Source organism: Ranitomeya variabilis, chromosome 4 (genome assembly GCF_051348905.1).
Source record: "Ranitomeya variabilis isolate aRanVar5 chromosome 4, aRanVar5.hap1, whole genome shotgun sequence".
NCBI lineage: Eukaryota > Metazoa > Chordata > Amphibia > Anura > Dendrobatidae > Ranitomeya > Ranitomeya variabilis.
The window spans coordinates 675492449-675512255 of NC_135235.1; the positions used below are offsets into that span (position 1 = coordinate 675492449).

The 19807-nt window shown below is 42.4% G+C and overlaps 1 protein-coding gene across 11 annotated transcripts in view; it reads left to right on the forward strand.

The window, feature by feature from the left end:
• The window catches only part of LOC143766305 (uncharacterized), a 272862-nt gene that overhangs the window by 149939 nt on the left and 103116 nt on the right, over window positions 1-19807 (forward strand). For 2 of the 11 annotated variants that reach the window (XM_077253879.1, XM_077253880.1), the window contains exon 13: window positions 9-1913. The exons of 5 other annotated variants lie outside the window; for them this stretch is intronic. In XM_077253879.1, coding sequence (XP_077109994.1) covers window positions 9-1129 — 1121 coding nt within the window. In that variant the 3' untranslated portion in view covers window positions 1130-1913. Of the gene's footprint in view, window positions 1-8; window positions 1914-18110; window positions 18194-19807 lie in introns of those variants that run through there. 4 more of the 11 variants (XM_077253881.1, XM_077253883.1, XM_077253884.1 and 1 more) reach the window with 3 other exon arrangements.

A 19807-nucleotide genomic window follows, 5' to 3' on the forward strand; every position in this document is an offset into this window, starting at 1 on the left:
CTTTACAGATGACTATGCTTGGAGCCAAGAAGGACATCAAATATCTTCAGATTTTAAAGCAAGTGATCATGGAATCACACATGATACATATGGAGAGCACGCCATTATCCCATATGAAAACTCAACACTTCACACTAAAGAGCTATCTTCATCGCAGATTGTGAAACAAAATCAAAGAGTTCATACAGGAATTAGACTATATTCATGTTCAGAATGTGGGAAATGCTTCAACCATAAATACAAACTTGTGATACATCAGCAAATTCACACAGGGGAGAAACCATATTCATGCTCAGAATGTGGGAAATGTTTTAGGCAGAAAAAAAATGTTGTTAATCATCAAAGAATTCACACAGGAGAGAAGCCTTATTCATGCTCTGAATGTGGGAAATGTTTTAGGCAGAAATCAGATCTAAATAGACATCACAGACTTCACACAGGTGAGAAACCATTTGCATGTTCACAGTGTGGTAAATCTTTTAAAGAGAAGGTAGGTTTAGTGGCACATCAAAAAAGACACACAGGCGAGAAGCCGTTTGCATGCTCAGAATGTGATAAATGTTTTACCCAGAAATCAAATCTTGCTATACACCAGAGAGTTCACACTGGAGAGAAGCCATACTCCTGTTCTGAATGTGGGAAGTGTTTTGGCCAGAAATCTTGTTTGATTAGGCATCAGAAAAGTCACACAGGGGAGAGGCGGTATTCTTGCTCAGAATGTGGTAAATGTTACAAGTTGAAACCAAATCTTGTTGAGCATCAAAGAATTCACACAGGGGAGAATTTTTATTCATGTTCAGAATGTGGGAAATATTTTTCACAGAAATCAAATTTTGTTGCACACCAGAGAACTCACACAGGGGAGAAACCTTTTTCCTGTTCAGAATGTGGGAAATATTTTAACCAGAAATGGAGTCTTGTTATACACCAAATGACTCACACAGGGAAGAAGCCTTTTTCATGTTCAGAATGTGGAACACGTTTTAGAGACAAATCAAATCTTATCGCACATCAGAGACGTCACACAGGGGAGAGGCCTTTTTCCTGTTTAGAATGTGGGAAATGCTTTATCCAGCAATCAGTTCTTTTAAGACATAAGAGAATTCACACAAGAAAGAAACTATTTTGATGTTCACGATGTGGTAAATCTTTAAAACAGCAGGAAAATTTAGATCCACATCCAAAAAGTCACACAGGGTAGAATACATTTTCGTGCTGAGAATGTAGAAAATATTTTACCAAAAAATTACATGTTGCTACAGATCAGAGAGGAGCCATATACTTGTTCTGAATGTATGAACTTTTGTCCTCAAAAATAACATCTGAATAAACATCAGACATATTACTTCTTAGACATCATTATAACTAGTGTATACATAATAACCATATGTTAAAAGGGTTGTGCCGCTTTTCTTTTTAACCAATCTCGCATTTATGCTCTTCCACCCAAATTTACGATTTTTTTACGTTTTGGGGGCTTTTGTAATGATCTGGATTGACATCAGAGAGACGTCTTGATAGTTTGTCTTTACCTGACCTCCAGTGCAGACATTCTGTGGATTTGTTGTATGACCAGCACATTGTAATTATCAAATCCTAAAGCTAATAAAGTAATTAACATTTTAATTTTATACTTCATTATTTGTTTTTAACCCCTTAAGCCCCGAGGGTGGTTTGCACGTTAATGACCGGGCCAATTTTTACAATTCTGACCACTGTCCCTTTATGAGGTTATAACTATGGAACGCTTCAACGGATCTTGGCGATTCTGACATTGTTTTCTCGTGAGATATTGTACTTCATGTTAGTGGTAAAATTTATTCAATATAACTTGTGTTTATTTGTGAAAAAAACGGAAATTTGGCAAAAATTTTGAAAAATTCACAATTTTCTAATTTGAATTTTTATGCCCTTAAATCACAGAGATATGTCACGCAAAATACTTAATAAGTAACATTTCCCACATGTCTACTTTACATCAGCACAATTTTGGAAACAAAATTTTTTTTTGTTAGGGAGTTATAAGGGTTAAAAGTTGACCAGCAATTTCTAATTTTTACAACACCATTTTTTTTTAGGGACCACATCTAATTTGAAGTCATTTTGAGGGATCTATATGATAGAAAATACCCAAGTGTGACACCATTCTAAAAACTGCACCCCTCAAGGTGCTCAAAACCACATTCAAGAAGATTATTAACCCTTCAGGTGTTTCACAGGAATTTTTGGAATGTTTAAATAAAAATGAACATTTAACTTTTTTTCACACAAAATTTACTTCAGTTCCAATTTGTTTTATTTTACCAAGGGTAACAGGAGAAAATGGACCACAAAAGATGTTGTACAATTTGTCCTGAGTACGCTGATACCCCCATATGTGGGGGTAAACCACTTTTTGGGCACATGACAGAGCTCGGAAGCGAAGGAGCGCCATTTGACTTTTCAATGCAAAATTGACTGGAATTGAGATGGGATGCCATGTTGCATTTGGAGAGCCCCTGATGTGCCTAAACATTGAAACCCCCCACAAGTGACACCATTTTGGAAAGTAGACCCCTTAAGGAACTTATCTAGATGTGTGGTGAGCACTTTGACCCAACCAAGTGCTTCACAGAAGTTTATAATGCAGAGCCGTAAAAATAAAAAATCATATTTTTTCACAAAAATGATCTCTTCGCCCCCAATTTTTTATTTTCCCAAGGGTAAGAGAAGAAATTGGACCCCAAATGTTGTGCAATTTGTCCTGAGTACGCTGATACCCCATATGTGGGTGTAAACCATTGTTTGGGTGCATGGCAGAGCTCGGAAGGGAAGGAGCGCCATTTGACTTTTCAATGCAAAATTGACTGGAATTGAGATGGGATGCCATGTTGCATTTGGAGAGCCCCTGATGTGCCTAAACATTGAAACCCCCCACAAGTGACACCATTTTGGAAAGTAGACCCCTTATGGAACTTAACTAGATGTGTGGCGAGCACTTTGACCCACCAAGTGCTTCACAGAAGTTTATAATGCAGAGCCGTGAAAATACAAAATCATATTTTTTCACAAAAATGATCTTTTCGCCCCCAATTTTTTATTTTCCCAAGGGTAAGAGAAGAAATTAGACCACAAATGTTGTTGTGCAATTTGTCCTGAGTACAACGATAGCCCATATGTGGGGATAAACCACTGTTTGGGCGCATAGCAGAGCTTGGAAGGGAAGGAGCGACATTTGACTTTTCAATGCAAAATTGACTGGAATTGAGATGGGACACCATGTCGCGTTTGGAGAGCCCCTGATGTGCCTAAACATTGAAACCCCCCACAAGTGACACCATTTTGGAAAGCAGACCCCCTAAGGAACTTATCTTGATGTGTTTTGAGAGCTTTGAACCCCCAAGGGTTTCACTACAGTTTATAACGCAGAGCCGTGAAACTAAAAATTCTATTTTTTTTTCAGAAAAATGATTTTTTAGCCCCCAGTTTTGTATTTTCACAAGGGTAACAGGATAAATTGGACCCCAAAAGTTGTTGTCCAATTTGTCCTGAGTACGCTGATACCCCATATGCGGGGGGAACCACTGTTTGGGCGCATGGCAGAGCTCGGAAGGGAAGGAGCGCCATTTGGAATGCAGACTTAGATGGATTGGTCTGCAAGCGTCATGTTGCATTTGCAGAGCCCCTGATGTACCCAAACAGTATAAACCCCCCATAAGTGACCCCATATTGGAAACTAGACCTCCCAAGGAACTTATCTAGATGTGTTGTGAGAACTTTGAACCCCCAAGTGTTTCACTACAGTTTACTACGCAGTGCCGTGAAAATAAAAAATCCTTTTTTTTCCCACAAAAATGATTTTTAGCCCCCCAAATTTTTATTTTCCCAGAGATAACAAGAGAACTTGGACCCCAAAAGTTGTTGTTTAATTTGTCCCGAGTACGCTGATGCCCCATATGTTGGAGTAAACCCCTGTTTGGGCGCACGGGAGAGCTCAGAAGGGAAGGAGCACTGTTTTACTTTTTCAACGCAGAATTGTCTGGAATTGAGATCGGACGCCATATCGCGTTTGGAGAGCCCCTGATGTGCCTGAACGGTGGAAACTCCCCAATTCTACCTGAAACTAATCCAAACACACCCCTAACCCTAATCCCAACTGTAACCCTAACCACACCCCTAACCCTGACACACTCCTAATTCTAATCCCAACCCTAATCCCAACCGTAAATGTAATCCAAACCCTAACCCTAACTTTAGCCCCAACCCTAACCCTAACTTTAGCCCCAACCCTAACTTTAGCCCCAACCCTATCCCTAATTTTAGCCCCAACCCTAACTTTAGCTCCAACCCTAGCCCCAACCCTAACCCTAACCCTAGTCCTAACCCTAGCCCTAATGGGAAAATGGAAATAAATACATTTTTTTTAATTTTATTATTTTTCCCTAACTAAGGGGATGATGAAGGGGGGTTTGATTTACTTTTATAGCGTTTTTTATATCGGATTTTTATGATTGGCAGCTGTCACACACTAAAAGACGCTTTTTATAGCAAAAAAGTTTTTGCGTCTCCACATTTTGAGATCTATAATTTTTCCGTATTTTGGTCTACAGAGTCATGTGATGTCTTGTTTTTTTGCGGGACAAGTTGACGTTTTTATTGGTAACATTTTCGGACATGTGACAGTTTTTGATCACTTTTTATTCCAATTTTTGTGAGGCAGAATGACCAAAAACCAGCTATTCATGAATTTCTTTTGGGGGAGGCGTTTATACCGTTCCACGTTTGGTAAAATTGATAAAGCAGTTTTATTCTTCGGATCAGTATGATTACAGCAATATCTCATTTATATAATTTTTTTATGTTTTGCCGCTTTTATACGATAAAAGCTATTTTATAGAAAAAATAATTATTTTGGCATCGCTTTATTCTGAGGACTATAACTTTTTTATTTTTTTGCTTATGATGCTATATGGCAGCTCGTTTTTTGCAGGACAAGATGACGTTTTCAGCGGTACCATGGTTATTTATATCTGTCTTTTTGATCGCGTGTTATTTCAGTTTTTGTTCGGCGGTATGATAATAAAGCGTTGTTTTTTGGCTCGGTTTTTTTTTCTTACGGTGTTCACTGAAGGAGTTAACTAGTAGGACAGTTTTATAGGTTGGGTTGTTACGGACGCGGCGATACTAAATATGTGTACTTTTATTGTTTTTTGGGGGGTTTAGATAAAGAAATGTATTTATGGGAATAATTTTTTTTTTTCTTCTTTATTTAGGGATTTTTTTTTTTTTTTTTTACACACGTGGAAATTTTTTTTTTTACTTTTTTACTTTGTCCCAGGGGGGGACATCACAGATCGCCGATCTGATAGTTTGCATAGCATAGCACTCTATCAGATCGGCGATCTCACTCACATCGCCGCAGGCTTACCAGCGCCTGCACGGCACCCGGAAGTACTCCCTGCAGGACCCGGATGCAGCCCCACGGCCATTTTGGATCCAGGGCCTGCAGGGAGGAGACGCTAGGTACAAGGTGAGTACATTCCCTTGTACCGATCGTCTCAGGCAAGCCCGTAGGGAGCCCCCTCCCTGCGCGAAGCTTCCCTGTACCGCCGGTACACCGCGATCATGTTTGATCACGATGTGCCGGGGGCGTTCCGTGACCGCTCCTGGCACATAGTGCCGGATGTCTGCTGCGATAGGCAGCTGACACCCGGCCGCGGCCAATCGCTATGACGTACTATCCCATCACTGGGAATTAAGTCCCAGGTCACCTTGACGGGATAGTACGTCATATGGGATTAAGGGGTTAAAACAGAGGGCATTCAAAATCCTGAAGGCCGAGAATACAGAAGTAGCATTTCAGGAGTATAAAGATGTAAGTAGGAAATGTAAAAAAGAAATCAAGCTGCCAAAGTTACCTACAGAGAAACAAATTGCCAGTGACATTAAAATGAATTCCGCCAAAAATTATAAATACGTCAAATGCCAAAAAGGAAAAAAAAGATGGTATAGGCCCCTTAAAAGACAATAATAACAAGATAATAATAGAGGGCAAAGAATAGATGCTCCATATAATATTGTGCCACATGTAATGCTGCTGCTGCTGCACTAAAAAAAAAAAAGACATACTCACCTCTCGTCGCTGCCCGCTGCTCCTCAGCGTCCTGTCTCTCCGCACTGACTGTTCAGGCAGAGGGCGGCGGGCACACAAATACATAAACACGCCCTCTGACCTGAACAGTCACAGCAAGAGGCCGGGAAGACGAGGCGGCGGTGGAATGAGGGAAGGTAAATATACTCACCTACTCTCGGCACTCCTGGCGCGGTCCCTGCATGTCCCATGGTGTTCGGCGCGGCAGCTTCTTCCTGTAGTGAGCGGTCACATGGCACCGCTCATTACAGTAATGAATATGCGGCTCCACCCCTATGGGAGTGGAGTCTATATTCATTACTTTAATGAGCGGTACCATGTGACCGCTGAACAGAGGAAGAAGGTGCCACGCCGAACATGCAGGGACCACGTCAGGAGCGCCGGGAGCAGGTGAGTATTTGAAAGGCGTCGCTCCCCCTCACCCGACGATCACATGCCTTCCATGACTCGAGTCGAGAGGGGCACTTTCAGCCCATTTTTTTGGACTGAAAATCTCGGCTTATACTCGAGTATATACGGTGTATATATATGTGTCTCACTAACAGATAGATATATATATATATATCTATCTATGTTTTAACATAGAGACCATGTTTGAGGCCATGGATCCATTATATGTCCATTTTGCAAGCCGGCAAGAAAATCTCGCCATACGGATGTCACACGGATACTTTGATGAGATAAAAATTGCATCCTCGCACTGCACACGGATGGCATACAGATCACTGTTGGGGAACATTTCCGCGAATCTCGCCCGTGAAAAACAGACCGATTTTTTTTTTAATTTTTTTTTTATACGTTATGTGTGACGCCGGCCTTATAGGAAAGCTACAGAAGCAAGGACAGGGGAAAATTATATGCAGAAGGGTAAAGCATTGGCTAAATGAGAGGAAACAAAAAGTCTTCATAAATCGTACGTTCTCTAAATGGGGAATAGTCAGCAGTGGGGTACCGCAGGGATCTGTGCTAGGACCGATCATGGGAGAAGAGCCTTGGTGAGAGACGTAAAGAAGAACCCAAGATCACTGCAGCTGAGCTCCAGAGATGCAGTAAGGAGATGGGAGAAAGTTCTACAAAGTTAACTATCACTGCAGCCCTCCACCAGTTGGGTCTTTATGGCAGAGTGGCCCGACGGAAGCCTCTCCTCAGTGCAAGACATATGAAAGCCCGCATAGTTTGCTAAGAAAACAAATGAAGGACTCCCAGACTATGAGAAACAAGATTGTCTGGTCTGATGGGACGAAGATAGACCTTTTTGGTGATAATTCTAAGTGGTATGTGTGGAGAAAACCAGGCACTGCTCATCACCTGCCCAATACAATCCCAACAGTGAAACGTGGTGGCAGCATCATGCTATGGTGGTGTTTTTCAGCTGCAGGGACAGGACAACTGGTTGTCATTGAAGAAAAAGTAAATGCACAGATATCCTGAAAGAAAACCTTTTCCAGAGTGCTCTGGACCTCAGACTTGGCCGAAGGTTCACCTTCCAACAAGACAATGACCCTAGGCACACAGCTAAAATAACAAAGGAGTGGCTTCAGAACAACTCTGTAACCATTCTTGACTGGCCCAGCCAGAGCCCTGACCTAAACCCAATTGGGCATCTCTGGAGACACCTGAAAATGGCTGTCCACCAACGTTCACCATCCAACCTGACGGAACTGGAGAGGATCTGCAAGGAAGAATGGCAGAGGATCCCCAAATCCAGGTGTGAAAAACTTGTTGCATCATTCAGTTTTTCTTTTTTAATAAATTTGACAAAAATGTCTACATTTCTGTTTTTTTCAGTCAAGAAGGGGTGCAGAGTATATTAATGAGAAAAAAATGAACTTTTTTGAGTTTACCAAATGGCTGCAATGAAACAAAGAGTGAAAAATTTAAAGGGATCTGAATACTTTCTGTACTTTTTTCAACCTATGTAACTATGCATGTGTCTTGTTTATTACACGTAACTACGAACACCAAAATTGGTTTATTTTTAGTGATGAGCAAGTATACTCGTTGCTCAGGTTTTCCTGAGCATGCTCGGGTGACCTCCAAGTACTTGTTATTGCTCGGAGATATAGTTTTCATCGCCTCAGTTGCATGATTTACAGCTTCCAGATAAGCTGAATACATGTGCAAATTCCCTAACAGGCATTCCTCACATGTATTCAGCATATGTGGAAGCCGTAAATCATGCAACTGAGGCGATGAAAACTATATCTCCGAGCAATAACAAATACTCGGAGGTCACCCGAGCGTGCTCGGGGAAAACCCGAGCAACGATTAAACTCGCTCGTCACTATTTTTCTCTTAATTTTTTTATAATCATTATCTTTCAATAAAGTTTTCTGTTATAGGGTTTTAGCTCTTTATTGGGTTCTTTTCAATTAATGTTCTAGATATTTCCAATCCCTCAATCCTTTGCAGCGTTTACATAGTAACATAGCAAGGCCAAAAAAAGCGATTTGTCCATCCAGTTCAGCCTATATTCTGTCAGAATAAATCCCCAGATCTACGTCCTTCTAAAAAACCTAATAACTGTAAGATACTATATTGTTACGCTCCATGAAGACATCCAGGCCTCTCTTGACCCCCTCGACCGAGTTCACCAACTCCTCAGGAAAGGAATTCCAGTTTCTCACTGCCCTAACAGTAAAGAATTCTCTTCTATGTTGGTGGAAAAATCTTCTCTCCTCCAGACGCAGAGAATGCCCCCTTGTGACCGTCACATTCCTTGGTATAAACAGATCCTCGGAGAGATATTTGTATTGTCCCCTTATGTACTTATACATGGTTATTAGATCGCCCCTCAGTCGTCTTTTTTTTAGACTAAATAATCCTAATTTTGCTAATCTCTCTAGGTATTGTAGTTCCCCCATCCCCTTTATTCATTTTGTAGCCCTCCTTTGTACTTGGTCTAGTTCCATTATATCCTTTCTGAGCACCGGTGCCCAAATCTATACACAGTACTCCATGTGCGTTTTTTTATTATTTTTATAGAAAGCGGCAAGCCACAATGTTTCTCTGGCAGGATGGAGACACATGGACCTTGAAGGAAGAAGTTAGAGGAATGGTGCGTCAGGAGATTTAATTGTCCCTAGCCTCCTCTCAATCCTATGACCACTATTAAACAGAATGAATATTTACTGCTCCCCATGCCTGGGTATGGGGAGCAGTGAATATTTCCAGCAACTGATTTCAGCATGTGATGGCGCGTGGCAGTGACGTTATGCACTGTTACACGCTGAAATCAGCTGCTGGCATCAGCACAGGACACATCTCTGCAGAAGAAAGGTGAGTATAATAATTTTTTTTGTATGTGTGCACCATGATGGGGGCCTGTTGTGAATTCTGCTCTTGGGCTCCCTCCGGTGGTTATAAGTGGTAGCGCTGCTGTCTTCAATCACAGCATGTCATCAGGTGGGTCCATTTAATGCAATCCACTGGCTATTTAGTTTTGTTTCACCCTTTGGTCAGTGCCAGTTGTCCATTGTTTTTGGAGGATTCACATCTCAGCCTGTTTTCTTCTGCTATGCTGTTCCAATCTACAAAGATAAGTTCTGGCTTTGTTTTTGCAGTCCACGTGCTGTGGGCTTTATAGTTCAGTGCATTTCTATGTTTTTTCTTGTCCAGCTTTTTCTGTGTAAGGATTTATTCAGCTAAGTTGGAATCTCTGGAGATGCAGAAATACCCTCCATATCTTAGTCGATGTGCAGATTTTGTATCTTCTGTGGTGGATATTTTCTAGTCTTTTAATACTGACCGCATAGTACTCTGTCCTATCCTTTCTATCTAGCTAGAATGGCCTCCTTTGCTAAATCCTGATTTCAGTCTGTGTATGTTTATTCCCTCTCCTCTCACAGTCAATATATGTGGGGGGCTGTCTGTCCTTTGGGGATTTTCTCTGAGGCAAGATAGTTTTCCGTTTCTATCTCTAGGGGTAATTAGTCCTCCGGCTGTGACGAGGTGTCTAGGGAGTGACAGGAACATCCCACGGCTACTTCTAGTTGCGGTGTTAAGTTCAGGGTCTGCGGTCAGTACAGGTACCACCTTCTCCAGAGTACGTCTCATGCTGCTCCTAGGCCACCAGTTCATAACAGGGGTCATGGATACCAGGATGGGGTTATGGGGGCCATGCATACCAGGATGGGATATGGGGGCCATGGATACAAGGATGGGGATCATATATATACCGGGATGGGGGATAGTACAGAATTGGGGGACATCACCCCCCATAACCATGTCAGCAGCAGATCCCTCATAAAAGTGTGTCACGACCTCATTTTTTGCTTCCTCCTTATAGTCCGAAAAATATGGTAAATCCTGGAGAATACAGCCTCAAATCAAAAAACTTTCAGTTAATAACCAAGCAATGGGGTCATCCATAGACCTATTACAGAGTCGACAGAACGCAAAAGTAGATAGTTACTTCTCCCTAAATCCAAACAAGGCTCCGTCAAATGTAGATGCATTCTCACACCCATGGAAGTCCAACTTGGCTTATGAATTACCTCCTATTCCCTTGCTACCAAGAATACTGCAAAAGATGAAAATGAAGAGAATAAAAATCTTTCTGATCACTCTTCTGTGGCCAAAGAGGAGCTGGTTTGGAGCATTGAACTTTCTGAAAGTGGAAAATCCTCTTTTTCTTTCTTCAAACCACAGCCTTCTACACTAACGTCCGATCTATCATCTGACCCCCTAGGGCTTAGGCCTGGCTTCTGAAGCCTCAATTTTGAAAGGTTTTGCCTGTGGAATTTTTTGCGTGGATTCTTTCTCTCTTGGCAGAAAACTTAGTTGAAAATCCGCACGGATTTGATGTGTTTTTTTATGCGGATTTGTATGCGGTTTTGTAAGCTAAATATATTATTTAACAAAAAAACTGTGATGTCATTTCCTTGTCCAACCTCTTTTTTTACATACTCCATTGAAGAATAATGTTTACACACACAGATAGATATATCTATGGATAGATATAGATAGATAATGCCAAGCCCGATGTTTAGTAATAAACATAATAAAATGCTACATAAAGAGTTAAATAAAGACACACACAAAATCTGTGTTAGGCCGGGGTCACACTTGCAAGAAACTCGCACGAGTCTCACACCTCAATACCCGACACTGCCGCTGGCACTCGGGCCCAGAGTTTGCGGCTGCATGTGTTTCTAGGCAGCTGAACGCTCCAGTCCCAAGTGCCGGCGGCAGTGCTGGGTATTAATGTGCGAGACTCGTGCGGGTTTCTTGCAAGTGTGACCCCGGCCTTAAATGCAATATCTGTTTAATAAAAAAAAATGGCGTGAGCTCCCGTGCAATTTTCCAAACCAGAGAAGGAAAGCCAGCAACTGGGGGCCAATGTTTATAGCCTGGGAAGGGGGTAATACCCATGGAGCTTCCCAGGCTATTAATATCAGCTCACAGCTGTATACTTATCCTTAACTGGCCATTAAAATAGGGGAGCCCCCCAAAAATGATGTGGGGTCCCCCTATAATAACCAGAAAAGGCTATGCAGACAGCTGCAGGCTATTAATAGCCTAGTAAGGGGCCATGGATATTGCCCCCCCCCCCAGCTACAAACCGGAAATAATACTCCTGCAGTGTAATTCATCGGAGTTCGTGCTCTCACTTTACGGCACTACAGCTGCGTGATAATTTTCTTACGCAGCGGTGCCGCAAGTGACAGGACAAACTCCGATGACCTCTAGGCGGTGATCCACTGAGGGAGGATCACTTCCGGCCACTGTATCACCGGAACCCTTGTGGAACGGTCACATCTCATGTGACAGCTCTACACGGGAGATCGTCGTGGGACACTCGTTATTAAATGGATTACATTGGAACAGGGAGTATTGGGTTGGTTTATTTTATTTTTTTGCAGGCGATTGAGGGCTTCGGGGATTAGCTGTTTGGTAAGTATGCACTGTATATGTATGTACTGTATGTGTATACGTAAATATTTTTTTTGTTTTCTAATATTCAACACAGTAGCCGGATGATGGGACTACTATCCCATCATTGTCTAATGCTATCACTGTTCTATGTGATAGCAGACATAGCTGGATGTGACTAGTCCCATTCGACAATGCCTGCCTACATAAAGACCCGCACACAGTCACAGCCGCACACACACCCGCAGACTCCCGCACACACACGCTGACTTGCACACGCACATAGATACACACAACTGCACACAGAAGCGCACATAATCTCCGCACACGCACAGTCACCGCCCAAACACATTCTGCGCCCACACTCTTCCTCCTGCCTTTTTGCAGCGTTTTTCGCACGCACATCCGCAGAAAATCCGCAAATCTTTTTACACATGTGGTTTTGCTGTGGATTTGACTGACTCACTGGAAGTCAATGGGTGCAGAAATGCTGTAGATCCCAAAAAAAATTTGACATGCTGCGGAAAATAAAACGCTGCGAATCCGCACAGATTTTTCCGCAGCATGTGCAAACCAATTCTGGATTCACATAAATTAACAATGGTTGTGCACTACATTGTGGATGCAATGCCGCACGTCCAATAAAGCTGTGGATCCGCAACAAAATCCGCAACGTGTGCACATAACCTAAAAGTCCAGACATCAGCCTTCAGTTTATTCTTTGACCAAAAGTTTGCAAATCACCGATGGATCAAGAGGTTTATGACAGCAGTTTCTAGAATAAGCACTAGGAAATGTAATGTAGTTCCATCTTGGGAGCTGAATGTGATACTAAAGGATCTAACTATTCTGACTTTTGAACCATTGGTCCAAATTCAAATGGATAAATTATCCTGGAAAGTAGCTTTCCTGATAGCTATAACAACGGCTAGAAATTAGGTGATATCCAGGCCCTTTTAATTAGGGAACTCTATCTGAGGATCCTAGAAGACAGGGTAGTACTCCACCTAGACCCTTCCTTTTTACCAAAAGTGACAACTGATTTCCATATGTCTCAAGAAATAAGCCTTCCTTTTGTCAGAATCCAACCAACATTAGAGAAATGGAATTCCATTCTTTAGATGTTCCGAGAATTATCCACTACCATCAAACGTAAAAATTAGGGGGAAAAGCCTCTAAAAGTTCCATGGTAAATTGGATCAAGGAAGCCATCATAGAGTCATATAAAAACCAGGACCTGTCTTCTTCTGAATTGCTGAAAGCTCATTCCACCGGAGCTATGTCTGTCTCCTGGGCTGAAAGGACTAGATCATCCGAGATCTGCAGAGCTGCTACCTGGTCCTCGGTTCACTAAACACTATAGATTAGATTTAATGTCTATAAAAGACTTATTCTTTGTCAGGAAAGTCCTCCAGGCTATTGTCCCTCCCTAACGTTATTCTTTGATATTTCTCCTGTGGTGTTGTCGTGGAGAGGATTAGAGAAAATAGAATTATGCTTACCAGTAATTCGATTTCTAAGACCCTCCAAGACATCACAGGTAGTTTCCTCCCATTTTTGTTTATACAATTATTTGATTCCTTTGTGTTCATAAAAATTTTCGAACATTCACACTGTACTGTCCATAATTAGGATGAGGAGGCAACCTCGTGTGGTACTGCGGTGGTGCTGTCGTGGAGGGTCTTAGAAACCGAATTACCTATAAGTGTAATTTTTTTTTATTTACTAGTATTCAATAAATTGTCCGATTTAGGGTTTCAGCTTTTTGTTGGATTCTTTTCAAATAATGTTTTAGACATTTCCGATCTCTGTCGTCTACAGTTTGTTGGTTTTTACTTTAACACAGGCAGAATTGCATATGGTTGAATTTAATAAACCCTATGAAAAGTAAGAAAAAGGCTGTGTCCTCTAAAGTAAGGTGTTCGCCTCTTAATAAATTTGGCGCAGGTTTGAACTGCGCACCAGAAACTAAATTACATTATTGTAATTTTGTTGAAAAATTGTGGACACTGTTCCCTCTTGCTAAGCTCTACCCACTTTTCAGAACAATGCACCTTCGTGCAAAAGAACCAATTTACACAATAGTTTAAATCCCTAATATAGGTAGATTATACAATAGGTTTGGGGTGGTCATATACAGACACAAGCACTGTAAAGGCTTAGAAAAACAGCTGAGGCTGCATTGTGGTTGGGAGAAGAATCCACCAGATGGAAGCTTTCAAAATTGATAAAAATCAAGTTTGCTGTAAAATCAGCTGTGCTGCTGAAAAAGTCTCTTGCTGCAACATTCCTTGAAGGCTCTTTATTAAGGACCACAAGCAAATGTTGTTACTTTTGTTTTTGAAGTCTCACTTTTACAGGACACGTATTTTAGGAGGTGTATATTTTAGATACCTGTGCCTTATGTTAGTTACAGGGGACACATTATAAATAAACAATTTCACACTTTTTTTTTCTACATTTTAAAATCTATGGGTTAAATGTACCGTAATTTTCCCTTAATCTAAGCCACTCAAGTTAATGCATCTGAAGACAGATTTCTGAATACTGAGTAAAGTTTTGACTTATTACTTCTGATCTTTTTTTCTGCACCCAAGTTCCTATGTTTTCATGCATAGTTGAGTCTTTTGGGCTTTCTTACATGTCAAGAGTATGGTTTTTGGAAGCAATTCTTCCATGAAGCACACATCTATCAAGACTTCTCCGAATAATAGAGGGAAATAGCTGGGCCCTACTTGTTGCTGCCAGTTCTAAGCTGATATGACTGCTGGATATCTTCCAAATTCGAAGGAAGTGTCTTTCATCTGCTGCATTGTTTAATGGTCCTCAATCTTGCCCATTTCTTGGGGTCTTCAATGCTGAGAAATAGAGACCGATTCTTACCAATCATGTAATACCATCAGGGAGGCATCTGATTGACTACAAATTAATTCTGCAGCTGAACAACAACCCCAAACATACAGCCAATGTCAATAAGAACTATCTTCAGCGTAAAGAAGAATGAGGTGTCCTGGGAGTGATGATCTGACCCCACACAGCCCTAATCTCAAAATCATATATTTTGCCTAACGAAAAACATTGACAAAAAAAATAATGTTATAATTGGATACAAAAATGCATCATCCATCAGTATTATACCTTGTCAGAAAGTATAGCGGTGCGTCCTCCCCGACGCGCGTTTCGGCTGAAGAGCCTTTGTCAATGATTTTTTTCTCAGTGTTTTTCATTAGGCCATTTGGGAATGTGCAATAGAGTAGGGTAATATTATACTTATGTTTAGAATGTTTAATGTTCAACACTTTATTCCATCTTAGTATGTGCACCCTTTTGCTCGCATGTGCATATCTTCCATCCTTTCCATCCCCCGTCTCCATGTGCAATTATTTATTTTGAATAAAGTTTTTTTTCTATTTTTTGAAAAAATTATTTGGTGGTTTTTGATCTTGTTTTTTTTCTTGGTATTGTTACACTGATGCCATTGCGCAGCTCTGTGGCACTTCGTATTGGAGGGGGAGAGTGCTTGTCTGGGCCTGTGTCCACATACCGGTGGTGGAGCTGAGCCATTATACTAACAGCCCTTCTGTTCATCGTTTTTCTTTGCTGTTTGTATCACATACAATCTGCGTTTAGCCCAGGGAGGAATAAAGATTCGCAAGAAGAGTTTCATAATCCAGTCTGTAGACAGGGATGCAGTCCTTTGGCAATTATATAGCTGCAGCTTTTGAGTGTTGGCAAAAAAAAACACCCAAACATTTTTGAAACATTTTCATGGGCTACATTTCTCAGTCATACACTATTCGTATTGTGGAGTACCTTTCTGAGATCTATAAAATGGAAAAAAAGCTTTTAAAAATCTCTAAAACTGAGAAAAAGTTTTAAAAATTTTTGTAGGGTTACATTTCTCGGCCATACAGTATTACATGGTCTGGGTACATTTCTGTGATCTATAAATCTGAAATCTGAAAAAAGCATGTAAACATTTTTCACGAATGAATTTCCTTGTCATTCATATACTCTTGCATTGTTTCTGTTACATTACTGTGGAGTAAACTCCCAAAAACCATTTTCATTGCTGCAGGTGATCAGTTTTTTATTTTATCAAAAATAAACTTGGTCTCGAGACTTAGCAATTACAAAATGCGTAAGTTGCGTTAAGGGATGGGTAAGTGCTGATGAAGGTGCACGCAGATGCCAAGGCTGTGGTTCAGGTGCGACTATGCCTGTTGCTGGAGCACAAGAAATATGCCCATTCACGACATACAGTTTCCTGTCCACTTTGCAGGGTGGCACGGTACACCACTTCTGAAGCCAGAGCAGTGCGAACAGGTGGTCAGTTGGTGAGCAAACAATGCTCCCAGCATGCTTGGCAGCACCACCCAGTCTTCCACATGGTCCAGTCTTACCAGCCTAAAGTCTGGATCACTTAATCTTTACCCTGATTCTCCTTCCTCCCACCATGTTGAGTCTCAGGAGACTAGTGATCCCACGCTAGGACACCATGCTAGGACACTCCGAGGAGCTCTTTACCACATCATTTCTTGATAGTGGCATCTCAACCTGCATACTCTAAGAGGGGGAACAGGAGGCTGGTGTACTTTATCTGCCCTGTTGAGGGCAGAACAAAGTACTGGAGTGCGCAGGTGCCGGGAAAGGTCAGAGAGGCCCTGCGCACTGCAGTACTTTGCTCTGCCCTTAACAGGGCAGACAAAGTACGACTGCGCAGGAGCCGCTGCATAAAGCAAAGAAGAGGACGTCATGGCATGAAGATGGGAGGCGCCGGACCCGGACCGCAACACCCATCGGACCGAACTGGGACCATCCCTGGGTGAGTTAAATAACCTGTTTTTCTTATCTTGCAGGATACATCGGGGGCTTATCTACAGCAGATGTGTCAAACTGCATTCCTCGAGGGCCGCCAACGGGTCATATTTTCAGGATTTCCTTAGCATTCCACAAGGTGCTGGAATCATTCTGTGCAGGTGATTAAATTATCACCTGTGCAATACAAGGAAATCCTGAAAACATAACCTGTTGGCGGCCCTCGAGGAATGCAGTTTGACACCTCTGATCTACAGCATTACAGAATGCTGTAGATAAGCCCCTGATGGCGGTGGCCGCAGCTTATAGCCAAATTTTGGAGTGACAGATTCCCTTTAAATTTTTCTTGCCGCAGCTGAATGATTTACATCTGTTAGCTTGATTACATGTGGGGATTCCCTAGCAACCAGGCAACCCCCACATGTAGTTATGCTGGCTAACAGATGTAAATCATGCAGCTGCGGCGCTGAAAACTAAATCTCCGAGCACTAAAAAATACTCGAAGGACACCCGAGCATGCTAGGGAAATCTCGAGTACCGAGTATATTCGCTCATCACTAGTGCAGATGCCTACTGCCCTGCAACTATCCTTTCACATTCTGACTTGCCATCATCAGGCACTTCCAATTACTTGTCCAAGCACAGCGCTCAGCTGTCCCTACCCCAGGCCTTGGAACAAAAGAGAAAGTTCCCAGCCACCCACCTACAGGCCCAAATGCTATACCTGCACATTTCCAGGCTGCCTGCTGTGGAAATGTTGCCATATAGACTGGAGGATTTCCGCCAACTCGTGGCGGTAGTCATCCCTCGGTACTCTGTCCCCAGCCGCCAGTTTTTCTCTAGGGGTGGTGTCCCCTCCTTGTACCAGCACGTGTCCATAAACATCACCTGTGCGCATACTGGCATTGTCCACTTAACAACCGTCACATGGAAAAACACTTGTGGAGAGGGACACTACATCTCCCTGACAGCGCGCTAAGTGTCACGTCACATTTGGCACGGCACCTGTTCTCCCGACAACGAAGATTGCTGGCTCGCACTCACGCGTCTCCTCTCTGTACACTTTGTACACGCGGCTCCGCTCCGTACACCTCGTACACACACGGCTCCGCTCCGTACACCTTGTACACACGCGGCTCCGCTCCGTACACCTTGTACACACGCAGCTCTGCTACATCCACACTGTAAACCCCTCCTGACCCCACACATAAACTTCCCCTCATCCAGCACCATGACAACCAGCACAGCAGAGTCCTGCATACACTGAGGCCCTGATCATGTGACCCCTGACTCCTCCCCTCCTGTGACCTCATCACAGGTCCTGTGCGCACAGAGCAGCCATATATGTGGAGTGCGGCTCTGCAGGTGGAGGTAGGTGCTGGAGCCCCGTTATTCTCTAATAGGATAAAATGGCGGTGTTAACCCATTAATGCGAGTTCATTGCATTAATTAAAGACACCAGGGGATTTTCATATTGCCTTAGATAAATTCTGACTTTGACATTAGCAAACCTGTCTTCCTCATAGTCTCTGTGTGACTGGATTATTATGGAGAACTCAAAGTGCAGACATTATTTTTTGTGCCATTGGCAAAAGTGTTTCTGGTCAATCTGCATAAAAGTCAGCATTGCCGGATAGTTCCTGGAAAGACGAGTATTTGTAACTCCAAATGTCACTTCCCGATTTGGTGACACTGATTTTTCTGCTCTTTCAGTAAAGTGATTGATTATTTCTGAGGCTGGAAGCTCTTGTGAGCTGAAATTGCCACTCTGGTGTCATGAGTTGATATTAGAGTCTTAAAGTAATTTCAGGATGGTATTTTGAAAGGGTTTTCAGCTGACCGTGAAGTTCCCTTTTCTGTCTTCCTACTATCTAGTAAGCGGACCTCAATTTGCTAAACCTATCTTCATACTTCGTATGTCAATTTCCTCTAAAATCACCGCCAATATATGTGGGGGCTATTGTCTGCCTTTTGGGGAAAATTTCTCTAGAGGTAAGCCAGGTCTGTATTTTCCTCTGCTAGGGTCAGTCAGTTCTCCGGCTGGCGCAGGGCGTCTAGGGATAAAACGTAGGCACGCTACCCGGCCACTGTTAGTTGTGCGGTAGGTTTAGCTCACAGTCAGCTCGAGTTCCCATCTTCCAAGAGCTAGTCCTTTTGTATGCTTTATTACGTTCTCTTGCCATTGAGAACCATGACAGTTTGGCCGGCCCGGAGTTAAAATAATTGGCAGAAGAAAGGAGAGAAAAGAAGTCTGCAGAGATTTTTTTTTTTTTTTTCCTGAGTTTGCTCATTAGTTGATTCACTAGCATCTCTGCTTACTGCAGCCTTCGTCTCTCTCTCCTTCTAATCCTTGAATGGTTCTGATTTCACCTGATTAATATGGATCCCCAGAGTTTAGCTACAGGTTTGAATAATCTCGCTATGAAGGTTCAAAGCTTACAGGATTTCGTTATTCATGCTCCTACATCTGAACCTAGAATTCCTTTACCTGAATTTTTCTCTGGGGATAGATCTCGCTTCCAGAATTTCAAACATAATTGTAAATTGTTTTTGTCTCTGAGATCTCGCTCCGCTGGAGATCCTGTACAGCAGGTCAGGATTGTAATTTCCTTGCTTCGGGGCGACCCTCAGGATTGGGCATTTGCTTTGGCACCAGGGGATCCTGCGTTGCTCAATGTGGATGCGTTTTTCCTGGCTTTGGGGTTGCTTTATGAGGAACCTCATTTAGAAATTCAGGCTGAAAAAGCCCTAATGGCCCTGTCTCAAGGGCAAGATGAGGCTGAAATATACTGCCAAAAATTTCGTAAGTGGTCTGTGCTTACTCAGTGGAATGAGTGCGCCCTGGCGGCGAAATTCAGAGAGGGTCTCTCTGATGCCATTAAAGATGTTATGGTGGGGTTCCCTGTGCCTACAGGTCTGAATGAGTCCATGACAATGGCTATTCAGATTGATCGGCATTTGCGGGAGCGCAAACCTGTGCACCAT